This window comes from Daucus carota, chromosome 8 (assembly GCF_001625215.2).
Source record: "Daucus carota subsp. sativus chromosome 8, DH1 v3.0, whole genome shotgun sequence".
NCBI classification, from domain to species: Eukaryota; Viridiplantae; Streptophyta; class Magnoliopsida; order Apiales; family Apiaceae; genus Daucus; species Daucus carota.
The window spans coordinates 1,122,625-1,139,955 of record NC_030388.2 but is presented as its reverse complement, the minus strand read 5'-3'; the positions used below and the strand labels follow the sequence as shown (position 1 = coordinate 1,139,955).

General features: G+C 33.7%; 2 protein-coding genes across 4 annotated transcripts; both read left to right on the top strand.

Annotated features, from left to right (window-relative positions):
- The first annotated feature begins 491 nt into the window (after positions 1 to 491).
- LOC108200010 (sulfoquinovosyl transferase SQD2) lies at positions 492 to 5,921 on the top strand. The gene is made up of 11 exons (XM_017368063.2): positions 492 to 1,201; positions 2,058 to 2,124; positions 2,599 to 2,669; positions 2,944 to 3,061; positions 3,161 to 3,234; positions 3,462 to 3,517; positions 3,610 to 3,693; positions 3,812 to 3,899; positions 3,981 to 4,058; positions 4,607 to 4,663; positions 5,198 to 5,921. Exons 1-11 carry the CDS (start codon positions 837 to 839, stop codon positions 5,688 to 5,690), a joined length of 1,551 nt encoding a protein of 516 aa, XP_017223552.1. The 5' UTR covers positions 492 to 836; the 3' UTR covers positions 5,691 to 5,921.
- A 147-nt stretch (positions 5,922 to 6,068) lies between these two features.
- Positions 6,069 to 12,266, top strand: LOC108198840 (kinesin-like protein KIN-13B). Of its 3 annotated transcripts, XM_064082831.1 has the most exons (9): positions 6,069 to 7,068; positions 7,795 to 7,959; positions 9,288 to 9,397; positions 9,641 to 10,349; positions 10,446 to 10,664; positions 10,804 to 11,247; positions 11,338 to 11,432; positions 11,472 to 11,538; positions 11,656 to 12,266. In XM_064082831.1, the coding sequence occupies exons 4-6, from the start codon at positions 10,192 to 10,194 to the stop codon at positions 11,243 to 11,245; spliced, it is 819 nt and encodes a 272-aa protein (XP_063938901.1). In that variant the 5' UTR covers positions 6,069 to 7,068; positions 7,795 to 7,959; positions 9,288 to 9,397; positions 9,641 to 10,191; the 3' UTR covers positions 11,246 to 11,247; positions 11,338 to 11,432; positions 11,472 to 11,538; positions 11,656 to 12,266. The 3 variants fall into 3 exon arrangements, with proteins under 3 accessions (XP_063938901.1, XP_017222108.2, XP_063938902.1); XM_017366619.2 differs by having other exon boundaries at positions 11,338 to 11,538; XM_064082832.1 differs by having other exon boundaries at positions 9,876 to 10,664; positions 11,338 to 11,538.
- The last annotated feature ends 5,065 nt before the right edge of the window (positions 12,267 to 17,331 follow it).

The window sequence follows — 17,331 nt, the reverse complement described above, 5'->3', positions numbered from 1 at the left end:
AATATTAATTAAATGCATTAAAATCCCAATCGAATACATTCGTATAAGTATTACTAGGTGATCAATTATCTCGACTACCAAATTTTGATTATATATTTAATAAAATAAATAATATTAATTAAATTTTGATTATTCAATCGATCTGAACGATATTTCAAATGACTAAGTCTGGATTTTTGTTAGTGAGGCCCGGCTATTTTTCAACGCAGATTTACCTTTGTTTAAATATTCTTTCATCTATTTTCTCATTTCTTTATATATTTTTTAATTGTTCGATATATATTTCAAAATACATATAAAATATAGATTCATAAAATTTTTAAAATATTTATCTATGAAAAGATAAATATTACTTTTTTAAATAAAATTTAGTTTTATTTATCAAATTATATATTATAATTTGTGTCGAATTCCAATGTCCTCGTATAAATAATCGAGGGAGACGGATGAATTATGTTAGCTAACATTGAAAAGAACAGAAGACAGATGTGCCTCTTATGTATGTGGCATATATGAATCTTGAATTATCCAAAATGACCCCAAGAAGAGCTGCATCTTCCCATTGAACCACCATCAATGGAAGCTTGGTAGCATATACTCTAAGCCCTTATAGTTTATTCTCTATTTTCAATTTTCACTCAACCTGAAAAGAGAATATCCATTTTAAGACACCCTTCCATCTCTTCTCTGGGTCCCTGGAATCTCATAATAATAATTAGTCTTGACAACAAATATTAATCAATTTCAACACTCCAACCCCAACTCATTCTCCTACAAGTAACAACTCAGCTTCGATAATTATATATATATAGTAGTATATATAATCATCAATCATTATGCCTATTCAGACTTTATCTAAAAATCCCACCTTTAGTTTACCCTCTTGTTGTTCTCCAAGTAGTTCTTTCTCAGCTTTGTGTAATTCAAGAATTGCTTTGAAGCCTTCTTGTTTTTGTTGTTTTGGAGCAAGACCCATTAGTTTGTTTAGCAAAAAGATTCAGTCTTTACAGTCTAGAGGGCAGTTTAGAGGTGTTGAATTGAGGTGTAGAAAAGGGCTTAAACCCATTGTTGTGAGAAGCAAAATGACAATTTCTGAGATTAGGGAGGATGGAGAAGAGGAGAATCCTCCTCCTTTTGTTGAATCAGAAATTAGTAATAGGCCGCGGCGAATTGCTCTCTTTGTAGAGCCCTCTCCTTTTGCGTGAGTGCTTAATTGTGTTTCTTGATTAGTGTATAATGATTGATCAGTAATATATGTTGCTATTGTTTTTCACTTTGATTATGTTTTGAGTTTTTAGTGATGATCATTGTAATGGTGGTAGTTCATTGTGTTTAGTGAGTTGACTTGAATTGGGGATTAATCAATGCCATTTTGGATGGTTTGGGTACTACTAACGGTAAACACAGTTGTGGACCAAGCTATGATTTAATAGAATGAGAATTTGGTTTTGTTTATATACACTTGTAGCTAATGCACATGTCTTAAGATTACATTATGGGTGTAGCTTAGAGCTTAGCGAACCTTAAAATTCAAAACTTATAGCTATTGTCATGTTCTGACTACCAATAACTTCGAGTTCACTAGCTTATGCTATAGTTTCTCAGTTTACATATTATGTAGTTGTTTTTTCTTGGATTTAATTTAATTATAATTGAACTGTGGTTTGTGGGGTCAAGTGCGGCTTGACTAATACAACTCGTTAGCTTATGCTATAGTTTCTCTGTTTACATATTATGTAGTTGTTTTTTCTTAGATTTAATTTAATTATAATTGAACTGTGGTTTGTGGGGTTAAGTGCGGCTTTACTAATAGATCTCGTTAGTTTTGCAGTCAAGGCAAACGACACATGTTTTCTGTAGTTTTAATTTTAATTTTAATAGTTTGCTATATTATGTTTCTGTAGTATTGCGGTGGTGAACAATGTCTTGGTAATTGTTTAAATGGTGCATGTCCAGTTGAAATTGTATGTGTGCTGCTTTGGTCAATGCTATTATCGCCAAGTCTTTAATAATTTTTAACTTTTATGACGTGGATATATTTTCTGTGGCATTTGCAGTTATGTGTCTGGGTACAAAAATCGTTTCCAGAATTTCATCAAATATCTACGTGAAATGGGTGATGAGGTACATTTTTTTCTATCTGTACACTCCATAATGCCTTTCTTATGCTAATACTAGTTGTTCTTCATAGTGTTTTCTGGACCCGGCCTCTTAAGTCTCATAGATGACGGCTTGAGCTTATATAGATGGTTCTTTTATCTCATTTGTGATATTGCTTGTGTAAATACTAGATTATAAGCAAGACTCTGTATTGGGGCTTGATATATAGGGTCAAACTCTAGATATATCTAATATCGTAGATGCTTACCTCCGGGCTTTGTTAGCTATCAATACCTCCCTTAGGAGAAGAGCTATATATACGTTGTTCATAGGCTACTCCGTTATTCTCAAATGTAATATCATGCAATTCAATTTTATTACTGATACCACAGTTACCAGTTGACAGCTGACATCGTTCAGTTCTTGTTCAAATTTACTGATAGATTTTTTTCATAAATTTACATTATTGAGGTATAATATTTGTACGGAATTGTATAGGTGATGGTTGTGACAACTCATGAAGGAGTTCCAGAAGAATTTCATGGAGCACAGCTGATAGGATCACACAGGTTATAATGAGAAAATTAAGTAGCTACGATATCATGTATTATACGATGCTCATTGCTGCATAAACCATTCTGTTATATATTACATTAATGTTAAAGAATCATTATGTATCATGAGTTTCCTTACTCAGATTTATTCTCTATACAAATTATTACAGTAATTTTACTTTGCAATGTTATTACTCTATGGTGTTTCCATAATGTAAATTAGTAGGCTTAGATGTATAATGTGTGTGTCTATATGTGCTAGCTAATGATCCGCAATTCTGTTTATCAGCTTCCCTTGTCCATGGTATCAAAAAGTACCACTTTCCCTAGCACTCAGCCCGAGAATAATATCCAAGGTTTCAGAGTTTAAGCCTGATATAATCCATGCATCATCCCCTGGTATCATGGTAATCTTCTCCACTTTTTTCTCTTTCTGCTTAATAGATCAGAATCAGCATTTCATCTTATTTGGTTTGTTCTAAAGAGAATTTCTTTTTGTATTCTAGGTATTTGGCGCTCTTATCATTGCAAAATTATTGTCTGTTCCAATTGTTATGTCCTATCATACACATGTGCCAGTGTAAGTTCTTTTCTTGGTTAATACTCCTGAGTGTTTCGATTGCAAACAATTATCAGTGCCCTCAAAGATATGGCACAAGTACATTTATTCATTTATTTACATGTAAAAGAGTAATATGTTTCGATCAATAATTATGATTATTATCTTGATATTAATTTGTCATACTTTATATAAATATATGTCAATATATAATTTGGGCTTAGCCAAATTCCTGTTCTCATCTCCAGCTACATCCCAAGATACACTTTCAGTTGGCTAGTCCAGCCCATGTGGTGGGTCATAAGTATGTGGATCATTTCTTCCTATTCAAAATTTTATATATGTGAAATATGCATCTCCTGTGACTAGTATAACAAAGTGGATTTATTTTGCTAGAATTTCTACATAGAGCAGCCGATCTGACACTAGTTCCGTCAGCTGCCATTGCCAAGGATCTGCTGACAGCCAGAGTAGCAGCATGTAAAATTTCTAATTTGGCTCCTTTTGTTTATTTTTAGAAGTTAATAAGTCTCTGCGAGAGACATCATTGCTCTGCATCCTATAGAGCACAAATGTAATTGAATTTTATTATTATCAGCTAATCAGATACGCCTCTGGAACAAGGGAGTTGACTCTGAAAGCTTTAATCCAAAATATCGTTCTCATGAGATGAGATTACGTTTGAGGTGAAATCTCTTACTTATTTCAATTCCATTCCAGTAGCAGTGAATGTATTTTAGAGTCTCATATTTTTCATCCTAAATCAGCAATGGTGAACCTGATAGACCTTTGATTGTTCACGTTGGGCGCCTAGGAGTGGAGAAGAGTTTGGATTTCCTGAAAAGGTAATTGTTCTTTTAACGGAAACATCACTTGTGTCAAACTGCAGGAAATAGAATCAGTGTTGTAAAATGTAAATTGTTCGAATATTGAATGTATGGCTATAATTGATGTTGTTTAAAATTTCTTTTTCTGAATTTAAATAAGAAAAATATATATAAAAAAAAAAGCTAAAAAATACTACTTTAAACTATTTGGCATAAAAAAGATAATATTAATCATATACTTAAAGCACTCTAAGTTACGTGCAAAAAACTCAGACAACCTATGGATAGGACTAAAGGTTGTATCAGGGATTATGATTTATTGTCATTTTTCTCTTTATGCTTGTCGGCTTCAAAATTGCAATTGTCAACTTTAATGATGCCTGTGGAATTTCAAATTTGATGAACTTTATCTTAAATTATAACCATTTTATGATATGTTTGTTGTTAAGAAGATATCAAAGAGGTTTACTACTCCTATTGGTTTCTTTGTCGATTGTGTTAGCCAAAACAAAGACATAATAATTAAGTCACCCTAACTCCTAACATTGTGACTTATGATTTCATAGGGTCATGGACAGGCTTCCAGAAGCCCGCATTGCTTTTATTGGAGATGGACCATATAGGTAGGCTGCTCTTAGCTCAAATCATTAATTGTAAATATTACGTTTTTAGTTGGTTTTACTTGTTCTTGACTTCTTGTACGTCTGTAAGTACTTTTGTACCATTTACATACTTTATCAGTTTAAACTTTTAAATATGAACCTGAGCCACACAGAGTGTAAAAAGAAAGCCACCCATCAATTTTATGAGGGTGAAACAGTAAAGCAGGCATAAATTCTCAGCTTCTTACATCGTGGATTTTCATCCACTTCACCAGAAAACGTTTTCCAGGTCATAGACTAATAGTTCGTATATATATTATAAATGTATTTTGGTGACTTGTCAAAAAATGTAAATTGATTTTTCTGGAGGAATCCACCTTTAAAATCCTCATCTCTTACTTTATTAACTACCCACTAATCAAGAATCAAGATATCACCGCCGGCTTATAGAGGGCGTATCTGCCCTGTACCATTAGATCATAATAACATTTTACTGCTTTTTGCAAATAGTCGTTAGCAAATATAGTTATCTAATTTTATTTGTTTCTTTGTCAGGGCTGAGCTAGAAGAAATATTCTCTGGCATGCCTGCCGTATTTACCGGGATGCTACAAGGAGAGGAGCTCTCTCAGGCATATGCTAGTGGAGATGTATTTATAATGCCTTCAGAATCAGAGACATTGGGGCTCGTCGTTTTGGAAGCAATGTCATCTGGACTTCCTGTCGTGGCAGCCCGGGCTGGGGGAATTCCAGATATCATTTCTGACGATCAGCAGGGTAAGACCGGTTATCTCTACAATCCCGGAGATCTCGAAGACTGCTTAAGCAAATTGGAACCTCTTCTGCATGATTCGGTTTTAAGAGAAAGTATTGGAAAATCTGCCCGCGAGGAAATGGAGAAGTATGACTGGAAGGCAGCCACAGCAAAGATTCGAAACCAACAGTATAACGATGCCATTTGGTTCTGGAGAAGGAAAAGAGCTCAGCTACTGAGCCCTTTACAGTGGTTTACAAATATGTTTCAGTCACCAGAAGCCAAGTACAGGTAATTCAGGTAAGTGTATCTAGCCATATCTGTGCAGTTAAGTGGTTCACAGCAAGTGTCCGACTCTCTAATTTGTCGATTTATATAATGTAGGCCATAGTATTTCTCCTGTTAGTACCGCTTTGTATATCTGGTCTTGAATGTGTTGTCAATGTAATAAACGTGCGAAAATCAGCTACATGTAACATTCGATTATTTGATTTGTATGTAATGTTTGTCAGTATGGTTCGGATTAGGAGTTGAACCACATTCTATTGGTTTCTGCTTATTCCAACCCAGAGACTGAACACAAATGGTTTAGTTTTAGTTGATCCAGACCAACGGATTGATTGGTCAGTCTCGGTTTGATATATTTACTTCACCTGAACTGCAAAGATCATCATCAAACCCGCGGTTTTATAAAAGCCGTCAAAAACCGCAAGGTTCTGGTTCGGAATATACTTGAACAAAATTCATGTATTCGGTTTTGTGCGATAAGTTTGTGATTATGAAACTAATCACAATATGCAGTTAAATATTCGGGAGAATTGAAAAACTACCGAATTTGTTGACATAATTTGGTGGGGGAACAATCTGTTTTTGTATTTCAGAACTCAACTAAAGCTTTATATACATTGTCATTGTCAATCTATACGCGTTGTTAAGAAACAGTTTTGTATTTCGGAACTCAATTATTTAACTTAATTATATGTATGTTCCTCAACTAATATACGTTAATTCAATCAAGTGTATTTGTGTGTTAAATTGAAGAAAAATGAGATTGACACTTGGCCCGTGTCTTGCACGGGCACTAATGCTAGTTATTTTATATAAAGTGTAAGTGTTAATATCTCAAAAATAAATTAAGTTTGCTCTAATATCTCATCATTGAATATAATTCAGTAAAATATGTAATTTATCTACTTCTATATATAATAGATGAACAGGCTCGTGTCAAACCCAGCTCCTGAGCAAATAAATTACCTGATTCCGAAGCAAAATCTTAAATTAGCTTACCTGGTTCCGAGCCAAAAGCCAATTCCTAGGTTACCTTACCTCACTCCGAGGCAGTTTCCCAGGCAAGGAACCCTTACCAGCCTGCGAATGCATTTTAATTTTATTGGCAGCCTTATACAACCACGGCTTCACCATTGCTTCCTCTGGAGGGCCTCAGCTTCCTGGTTCCCTCAATTCAATTCAGATCACCGTTTCATTTCCGTGCGCAGTTGGAGATTTTATTTGCGTTCATCCGATTGATTTGCGGTGTGAATTCGGCTTCTCGTCTAACCTTTGTCCAGGCCCCCACTCCGACCAATCACTCTCCGAGCGCCCCCCCCCCTCTATCTCAGATCCTAGAGCGGGTGTATCCTTGTTTCATTCCTTCAATATGGCCGATTCTGAAGGTTTGTGAGTTTATGCCCTCTCCTAATTTGTGGGGTCAGGTCATATTTGGCACACTAATGCCTTGCGGCAGCTTCATATTTTTTGGGTGCTTCTTAATTGTAGATGAGTGGTCAAATATGATTTTTAATCTCTGTTGTCACACTGTTTAACTGGTAATATCGTCGATTCTGAAGGCGAGTGACTTAAGGTCTTGTCCTGATTCGTAGGTTGAGCTTATATTGCACGCAATAATATCTTGCTGCAATTTCATATTTTTTTGGTGCCTTCTTAATAATTTTTGGGTGCTTTTTTGGTGATTGATCATTGAGTGCAGCTTGTTATAGTTGGTATCCTGGCTTTCATATGCATCGCAATTTATATGAAAAAGCTTGTGTCGATACCTTAACAGATATGTTTGTTTTTTGGTATATTATTATTTAGTTTCTTTTACTAAAAATATGAATGGGAGGTGATGGTTAGGAATCACACGTTCTGTTCTGTTGGTTTTTATGGGTTTGATTGAAAGGCAACTACACAGTGTTTTAAATTTTGAAAGTTTCAATTAGTTGTATGGTTGCATTTTTGTTTATATTTTCAGCAAGTATTCCGCTTAATTTTATGCAATGCAAGTTCATTTTAATGTGTGTTTGTTGTATTGGAGCTTTTGTTGGGACTAAAACTGATTTCATGTTGCTTTTGTTGATCATCGTTCCATAGTTTAATAAAGGCTTGATATTAATCTGCAGAGAGACCTATTCCATTCCGCGCTGCCTGTGAGACCAGGCCGTCCAGCTACAAGGACGGAGCTACTAGCAAAAATGGGCGGCCCAAGCTCACAATCACCGAGGATGTTTTGGAGAGGAGAAGGCTATCCAAGCGGAGGCAAAACGCTCGGTGGGCTATCCAACAAGGTTTGAATGCTAAACTTGCATGTTCTCCAGGTGTATGTAAACGGCATAGACTGTACAGCTCTGCAGGCAAGTTGAACTTATGAGTACCATTGATCCAGAGTACAAGTTAATATGATCGCGAGGGTTATAGATCATGAAGCAAGAACCAATTTAGTCCTTTATAAAAATCTTCGTTGGCAGCAACAAGAATAATGTTTAGCTTGTAAATTGCGCCATGCTCAATTATTATTCAGATAGGTAAAAGTATTAAATTTAACTAACCCTAATATATTTTCCTTGCAAATAAATTACAGTTTACATACCAAAATCCAAATAGATATTTATATTGACGGTATTTGAAGGGGACCTAATTTGATCAATAGGGTTATAGACTGGGAAGGAAGGAGAACCAATTTAGACTTTTATTGAGATCTTACTTGACAACAACAAGAAAAATATATAGTTCGTAAAATGTGCCCTACTCAATTATTATTGAGATACGTTAAAATATTAGATTTAACTTGCCCCGGTATATTTTTCTTGCAATAAATTACAACTTACATACTAAAATTAATTAGATATTTATTTTATCAGGGTTAGGTGGGGACTTAAGAATAGGATAATGGCTTCAAATACAACTTAAGACTCTAGAGTGGTGTGTCCACCATAAAAATTAGCCACTTTAACTGTGATTGTACACCCCTCCAAAGAATTAAGGCTACTTTGATAAAAAAAAACCTTGACATTATACTGATAACATAGTGCTGCAGTTTTAATTGTTTATAAGATCATGGGAATTGAAATACCAACTTATGAGTGAGCAAGCCTCAGTCTCTTACAAGCTTCTAATGAATAGATCATGTGATTTGTAATATTTATATCTGAAAAATTATCCCTGCAAAAAACAATTATGTGCTTTATAATGCAGATAAAGGGTCGCGCTCAAGAGAGAACCGGTCCTTACAATAGAACCACTAAGGTTCTGCTGCAGAACTCTAAATTTTAAATAGATTTTTAGGATCTAAATCTATATATATGTTTTTTTCATATTTTTCATCGTTCTGTGTGTTCAAAAATCATTTTAAAATATAATACATAGATATTGACATTTTTTTGCATGTGAAGTTCTGTTGCAGAACCCTAACTAATACTTAAGTTCTGTTGCAGAACCCTACCTAAATACTAGAAATAAGGTAAGGGTTCTATGGTTCTCTCTCTAATGGTTCGCTCTTGAACATGACATTCTATTATCATTGGTTTTTTTGCACATTTACAAATCAGGCCACTGTCCTTATGCCTAGATTTCTCTGTCAAGTTTGACAATTGATTATTTCCTTCCATTGATATAGGTGCAACACCAAATGGTGTTTTGGATGTGTCCTCTCGGGAAATGCAACCTCTCCTGGACACTCCAGTAGTCAGTTAAATGCAGCTGATGGAGGTGAAGCTAGCAACGCAGGTAGCTTCTAACATACTTAACATTCATTTACATTTACAATACAGGGGACTGTATTGCCGTTATTTTGCATGGGTCGGATCTTGGGAGAAGTTATAGACTGGAAAGTAAGTAGAACCAGTTTAGACTTTTATAGAGATCTTACTTGACAACAACAAGAAAAATATATAGTTTGTAAAATGTGCCCTACTCAATTATTATTGAGATGATAAAATATATTTTCCTTTTTTTTTGGACATGTTTCAGGGAGTGGAAAGACATTTACAATGCAACCGCTTCCACTTAAGGCATTCGAAGATATATTAAGGCTAATGCACAAAAATGACCAGAACCAGGCATATCAGTTGTTTGTCAGTTTCTTTGAAATATATGGAGGAAAGCTATTTGATCTTTTCAATGATCGGAACTGAGCCTGTCAGTTTGAGACTCTACATAATTACATAATAACTAAGCATCGTAACCTTGAACATTATGTTTGCAGAAAGCTTTGTATAAGGGAAGATGGGAAACAACAGGTCCCCATTGTGGGCTTCCAGGAATTTGGAGTACTACATGTAAATACAGTCAAGGACTTAATTGAGAGAGGCAATTCAACAAGAAGTACAGGCACAACTGGTGCAAATAAGGAATTCTCTCAATCACATGATGAATATGCCAACTACTGCCATTTGATAGTGCAAGGTTACAAGGACCAGGTTATAATTGGAGTAGGTTTCTATGATCATGCTATATTGCAGCTTGCTATCAAAAAATTATTGAGGAAATGGAATCAAAGCCTGCTTGTCTTGTTGGCAAGTATGTATACAGATGTGCCTCTGTTGATGATAGCAAGATGCCAAGGAAGTCGTAGAAAAAATCTGAAGAAGTCAGAATCTACCCTTTTCCTTGGATTTGGTCTGGTGGAACAGTTGTATGCTGCCCAAGTACTCGTGAAAGTAGATATCTCATCCGAAAGGTGATAAAAGTTATGCAGAAGATAATGATTCCTTTAAAGTATCATGTGGGCTAAATTGCTCCGCGGAGTAACAATGCTTGTCAATTTCTATTGTAGAATGGAAGGCGCTGATATTAATAAAAGTTTATGTGCACTAAATGAATGCATTAGACCACTTGACAGCGATCAGGGTCATATTCCCTTCAGAGGGAGTAAGCTAGCTGAGGTTCTTAGAGACTCATTCTTTAGTGATTCACACACTGTAATGATATCATGCATTTCCCCGAACTCAGGATCATGTGAACGTACTCTCAACACATTAAGATATGCTGACAGGTATGTGAATTCTTTTTTTTTTTTTGACAGAACATGTAATGTGAATTCGGTTACAAAATATTAGTTGGTTTGCATTTTTCCCGAATAGATTTTTAAATTTTGTTGTTGACATCTGCTGATCAATTATACATCATTTTAGGGTGAAGAGTCTGCGAATGGGAACCAGCTTCAGGAAAGATACACTGTCATCATCACTAAACATTAAAAGCTCAACAGCTTTGCCTTTGTCTTCACTTTCAACGACTGCACCAGCCTATTCAGATAAACCTATAGATGTTAGAAGTAATAGGTTCAGGTGCTCTAAGCAAACTGAAATGGAGCCTTCTGAATCATTCACACATGAACGTGCTCCTAATGGACGAGTACAAAGCAGCTCAACATCACAGGCCTTTCCAGATAAATACAAGGGTCGGCCAGAAAGTCCAGATCATACAGTTGACGACTATTTTGACCACTACGAGGAAACTTATGAACAAAACGAGCAATTTCAGACAAGGAATGCCAGTGAAACAATGCCAGGGAATCGACAGTATCTGAGGCTAAGAACTGACATTCAGACGAAGAAGGTGATGTTATCCTAAAGGTAACAACACTTCAAATATCTTGTAGCAGAGTTAACTTTAGTGATCAGCCTAATTAATCTAAATTTTCATCCTCATTCTCCTTCACTCAGGAAGAGAATGATCCTGTCAATGCTCACCGCAAACTCATAGAAGAGAATATGGATATTGCTGATATTGCATCTCTATTTGCTTTGGCGGAGCTTGAGTGATAAACTGATAATAAAAGCTCATCGGTGCTTCCTAGGTGATAATAAAAGCTCATCCGCCAATTCCGATGATTCAATCATTCAACCACTCAACCACATTACCGGGTAGATATATTAAATATATAGCTTCTAACTTTTCTATATGTTATTTTTGGCACCTATGATCTATAAAACCTTTTATTATATGCTTTTCAATATAACTATGATCCATAATTACTGCAGGTATATCCCAGTTACACGCCAAAATTGCTGGTTTGGGTTTTCATAAAAATCAATGAGTCTCGCTGGAAAATTCAAGAATATTATGACCATTTAAATATGATAACATTTGCGATAAATGAACAAAATAACAAACCAACACTGTCAGAGGTTGGATTTCACATCAAAAAAGGCCCCAATTTTTTGGTCAAGTGGTTAATCACATTTTCAATCCTAATATGTCGACAAGCGCCTCCAAATAGCTTATGGAATGCTTACAACCTGGAGAGGTGCCTCATACAAGATTTCTGCTTTATGAATTAGAGAGGTGTCAGATTGTTTTTTGTTTCATCAAAGTGCAAAACTACCTGTTGCAAATAGTCTGCTTTTGGCCGAGCCTGGAAATATAATTCGTATCATCAGAGGATTGATTCCTCCTGTCAGTGCAATACTTTCTTAGTCTATATTTTTGTTAGCAACAAACAAATGTATGTAGATCTATAAGCTCTACATTTTTACATTTTCACTGTATACGCAAAAAATGACAGAGTTAAAATATGACGACAAAATAGTAGTCACGGGACTTCACACACCTAAACAACAAACTTTACAAATAAAATTTCGTTGAGCAACAACCTTCAACTGTTTGAGCAACAATCCTTTACTTGTTTCATACAACATTTCACACTAGCTGCCCGTGCCTCGCACGGGTTATTATGCTAGTTTATAAAGTTAAAAGTCGAACAAACTATCTCCTATGCATTAGATGAGCATAGCAAACAAATTGTTGGCCATAAAAGACACGGTATCACGTACATTTGCTTGTAAAATGTAATCCCGAAAATTGCATGTTTATAAAAAATGGGGTATCACGCAAAGGAACCGAGCTTACATGCAAGTAAACTCTCAACACGCGTATTTATGGTGAAGGGCTATGGTAATATTCATAGATTTAAATATTCTTCTATTTTTATAAATATAAAATACTTTTTTGGGATGAAAATTACGTGTGATGTCTTGAATTTGAGGCTGACGTAGGCAATTTTTTTAATATTTTTAATTATGAAAACTGAGAATTAAAATCTTATAGAAATGTGGATAGTGTTCCGACTTCCGAATGAGTTTAATTATGATGAAAATAAGCGTACAATGTAAATTACACTTGAGTTATAGTTCGAAATGAAGTTGTATAAATTAGGATTATGTAATAAGATCGACTGGAATCTGTAATTACGCGGGAATGCTACCAAAGTATATATGGTTGTGGTAATAAATTGCAGACAATTAATATTGATAAAATTTAATTTTAGGTATGATATAAATATAATGAGACCAACTTTAATTTATTTTTTTTCAAGATTTTTACGTAACACAGTTCAACCTATTAAAATAATAATAACCTTTGAACTAACGAGAAATGCAACTTTATCGAGTTAAAGTATTATTTTAATAAAATTTAAATTCCATTAATTATTATTTAATTGAGGTAAATTTGTAAAATCGAATATATTTTAATCTAACACTTGAAAATAGACTTTTTATTAAATACATGCAATACAATAAGCATGGAAATAACCTAGCAAAAAAAGTGTATCATGTTCGTTTGCTTCTGGTGTTCTAAAAATCGTCGAGTCGGCCGAGTACTCATTCCGAGTACTCGTTTTTATCCTCTCGTCCGATTTGAATTCTGAGTAATCGGGTTTAAAACTGATTTATTAGAAAATGAAACAAAACTTGATTTGACTCCGAGTACTCGAGGTCAAATCCGAGTTTGACTTTTCAATTTTTTATTGTTTTATTTGAAAATTGTTTTAAAAAGAACTAAGTGTAACTTTATATATGTTTTGGTCTTCTTTGCAAAGTATTGACATTAATTAAAAAGTATATATATTTTATCATTAAAACTTGTGAATAATTATTATGTCAAAAATTAGCGATTTTACAACTTATACGCAAGTGCACGTATCGTTACAAGTAGTATATTTATCCGTTCCCACAGAGACTAGATATAAGCTCTTAAGTACCGTACACTACTGTTTACCTAATTCAAGTTGAAATACACATTGGCTTAAAAAATTGAAATAATTAACACTAGAGAATTAACTAACACAATTTCAATCACAAGATTAACAAGATAGGCCTACAACTTCATCTTTTAATATCAACAAGTATCTCATCATACATCAATTCTCATAGTCAAATTACTAATCGGGATAATTAATTTATACGTCCTTGAACTTTGGCCCATTTTTGATTCGCGTCCTTGAACTAAATTTGTCAATTTATGTATCCTCAAACTTTGTAAATTTCCAATTCAGGTCCCTCCGTCAATTTTTGACTAACAGAAGTTAGTAATTAGGGTTTTGAATTTGGGGTTTTTTGACTCGTTAATGGATTGTTGAAATTGATGGTATGGGAAGTTTCGGGAGATCAAACCGAAGAAATTCATGTAGGTTTCAATGGCGGAGGAGTGCCGGAATGATGGCCGGAATCAATGGCCATTTTCCGGCCGGCGGAGACATTGCCACCATTCCGGCAATCTTCCATCATTGAAATCTACATTAATCTGTTCGGTTTGACCTCCCGAAACTTCCCATATCATCAATTTCATCAATCCATGAACGAATCGAAAACCCTCAAATTGAAAACCCTAATTGACTAACTTCCGTTAGTCAAAAACTGACGGAAGGACCTGAATTGGAAATTTACAAAGTTTGAGGATGCATAAATTGACAAACTTAGTTCAAAGACGCGAATCAAAAATGGGCCAAAGTTCAAGGACGTATAAATTAATTATCCCATTACTAATCTAAGGCTAACAAGTATTCATAAGGACCTTCTGAATCTCAAATGACTCTTATTTATGAATTAACCCCCATATCCCTATGTAGAATTTAAACTCATAAATAGCAATACACCCCAATCAACATAAGCAATCAATATTAGGCTATATTGATTGAGTATAAATTTAAGATTCCTCTCTCAAGTCCTCTTAAGTTACTAGTTTAATCTGAAAGGTGATCAATCCTTGAGAAGCAATACACCCCAATCAACATAAGCAATCAATATGACTACAAGAATAGGGAAATGAAGAAACAACTTATATATAATCAAAAGAATCCATTAAAGGCCTATAAGAGAAATTAGTTCAACTTTGAACTTCATTATTTGAAGTGTGTTATTAAAATATTGATTTATTAGATAGTTTTATTATTAATCAGTATATAACTATATATGAGAGAGAAAATTAATTAAAAAATATTCAATTAGTTATGCGATAACTTATTTCAAGTTCCGAGCACTCATTTTTTCCGAACTAAACCGAGATAAACCGAGTTCCAATTTATAAATATGTTTCGGTCACCAGAAGCCAAGTACAGGTAATTCATGTAAGTAGGTAATTCATGTAAGTGTATCTAGCCTATTTGTGCAGTTAAGAGGTTCACAGCAAGTGTCCGACTGTCTAATTTGTCGATTTATATAATGTAGGCCTCAGTATTTCTCCTGTTAGCTTGTCTCATTTTAGTTGTCATATTTTTATTTTTATTGGTCAAATTGATTAACTTTTGACCAAAGATTATAAGTCACTCTTTTATTATTTTAAAAAACTGAAAATTACATCTTAAAGTAGATTAAAAGTTATTTCCAGTGACATATTTTTTTTATTTTTTCAATTAATAAAATATTTATAAATTTCAGTCAAACTTTGGTCAATTTGACCGGCATAAAATTAAAGGTGACAATTAAAATGAGACGGAGGAGTATATCTGTTCTTGAATGTGATGTCAATGTAATAAACGTGCGAAGATCAGCTACATGTAACATTGATCAGCTATATGTAACATTTGATGATTTGATTTGTACGTAATGCATGTCTGTATGGTTCGGGTTAGAAGTCGAACCGCATTCAGTAGGTTTCTGCTTATTCCAACCCACAGACTGAACACAAATGGTTTGGTTTCAGTTGCTTCAGACCAACAGATTGATTGGTCAGTCTCTTCGTGGTTTGATTTATTTTACTTTACCTGAACCGCAAACATGATCAAACCCGCGGTTTTGTAAAAGCTGTCAAAAACCGCAAATTGCACTCGTAAATGCACAAAATTAAGTATTCGGGTAATAAAAATTATAGGAGTATTTGGCCTTTATAAAATTATAATTAAGTTTTTGCTTTTGAGGTTTTGAGTGATACATTTGTGATTATGATTTGAGTGATAAATTTGTGTTAATGAAATCAAGCACAATTTACAATTAAATGTGATCAGCGACAAAAAATAGAATAGTTAAATTTCTGATTATGAAATCAAACACAATTTACAATTAAACTTTCAGATTTGGAATAAAATAAAGAATTGAATACGGATGATTTGGTTGAGCTATAAAATTGCTTGCCATTAGCTACATAACCAAATTATTATAGTCCGGAGAGGAATTAGAGATCTAATAGTGTTCTGTTCTGTACAGTCAAGACCTCACTAAAGTTGCTAACTTTTCAACTTAATATGAACAATTTATTTGCAATACTGAATATCGAGAAATAATGAATTTACCTAACAAATTTTCCCACGTAAATCAATAAACTCAATATGTACAATCTATTTACAATATTAAATATCGAGAAATAATGACATTAGTCATATTATTATACGCCCGGGAATAATGAATTTAAAAGGAAGATTATAAGCAAGTTTTTATGAAATAAATTAAGTTTGCTCCAATATCTCGTGTGAATATAGAAATTGAGTAGCAGATGTAATTCATAAAGTTATCGCAATAACATGAGAATAGCAAATAAATTATTGACCATATAAAACACGGATGAGAATAGCAAATAAATTATTGGCCATATAAAACACAGTATCATGTAGATTTGCTTGTAAAATGTAATCACCAAATTGCATGTTTAATTAAAGAATGCGGTATCAAGCAAAGGAACGGTCAACGGAGCTTACATGCAAGTAAACTCTCAACATTTTTGTTAAGGGTGAGGCCGTGAGGGGCTATATATGTTAGAAAATTCATGTGGAGTTTGGACTGGACGACTGTATATTTTAAGCCCCAATCAATTAACATTGGCCCAAATTGTAAATATCATATATTTATTTATTTATTTATAATAAAAGAAATTCTTATAAATTATATATAGAGAGAGCAATGCCATATATATAGGCCAACATTACGTGGAGTTACATAGTGCGCCACTTTAAATCATCAATTTTATTATAAATTATGTTATAGAATACATATAAACGTGATTTCAATATAGAATATTATAAAATAAATCAATTTTAAGTAATTTAACTCTTAAATTTGATTAAAAAAAAGTATATTTTCGAAACTGATTCCACAACAGAATAATTCTGGATGATTATTATTCTGTTATAGAATCATGTTTAGATATTGCATAATTTTAGATGATCTTTGGAATAAAAAAAATTGTATAACTTCGTTTTCGATTTAATAATCCAAATATGCAATTATATTTCAGAAAAAATATAATAAAATATATATTATGTATATATTTATAGTGGTGTGCTACGTAACTCCATATAAGAGGGTATGCTATGGAGTGCTACCCTATATATATATAGTTACATATATATAATTATTTAAATTATCGGTTCGGTGCGGTTTTTACTAATAACAAGAACCGAACTCATCAACTCGGTTCGGTTTTTTAATTTTCGATTTTGATTTCGG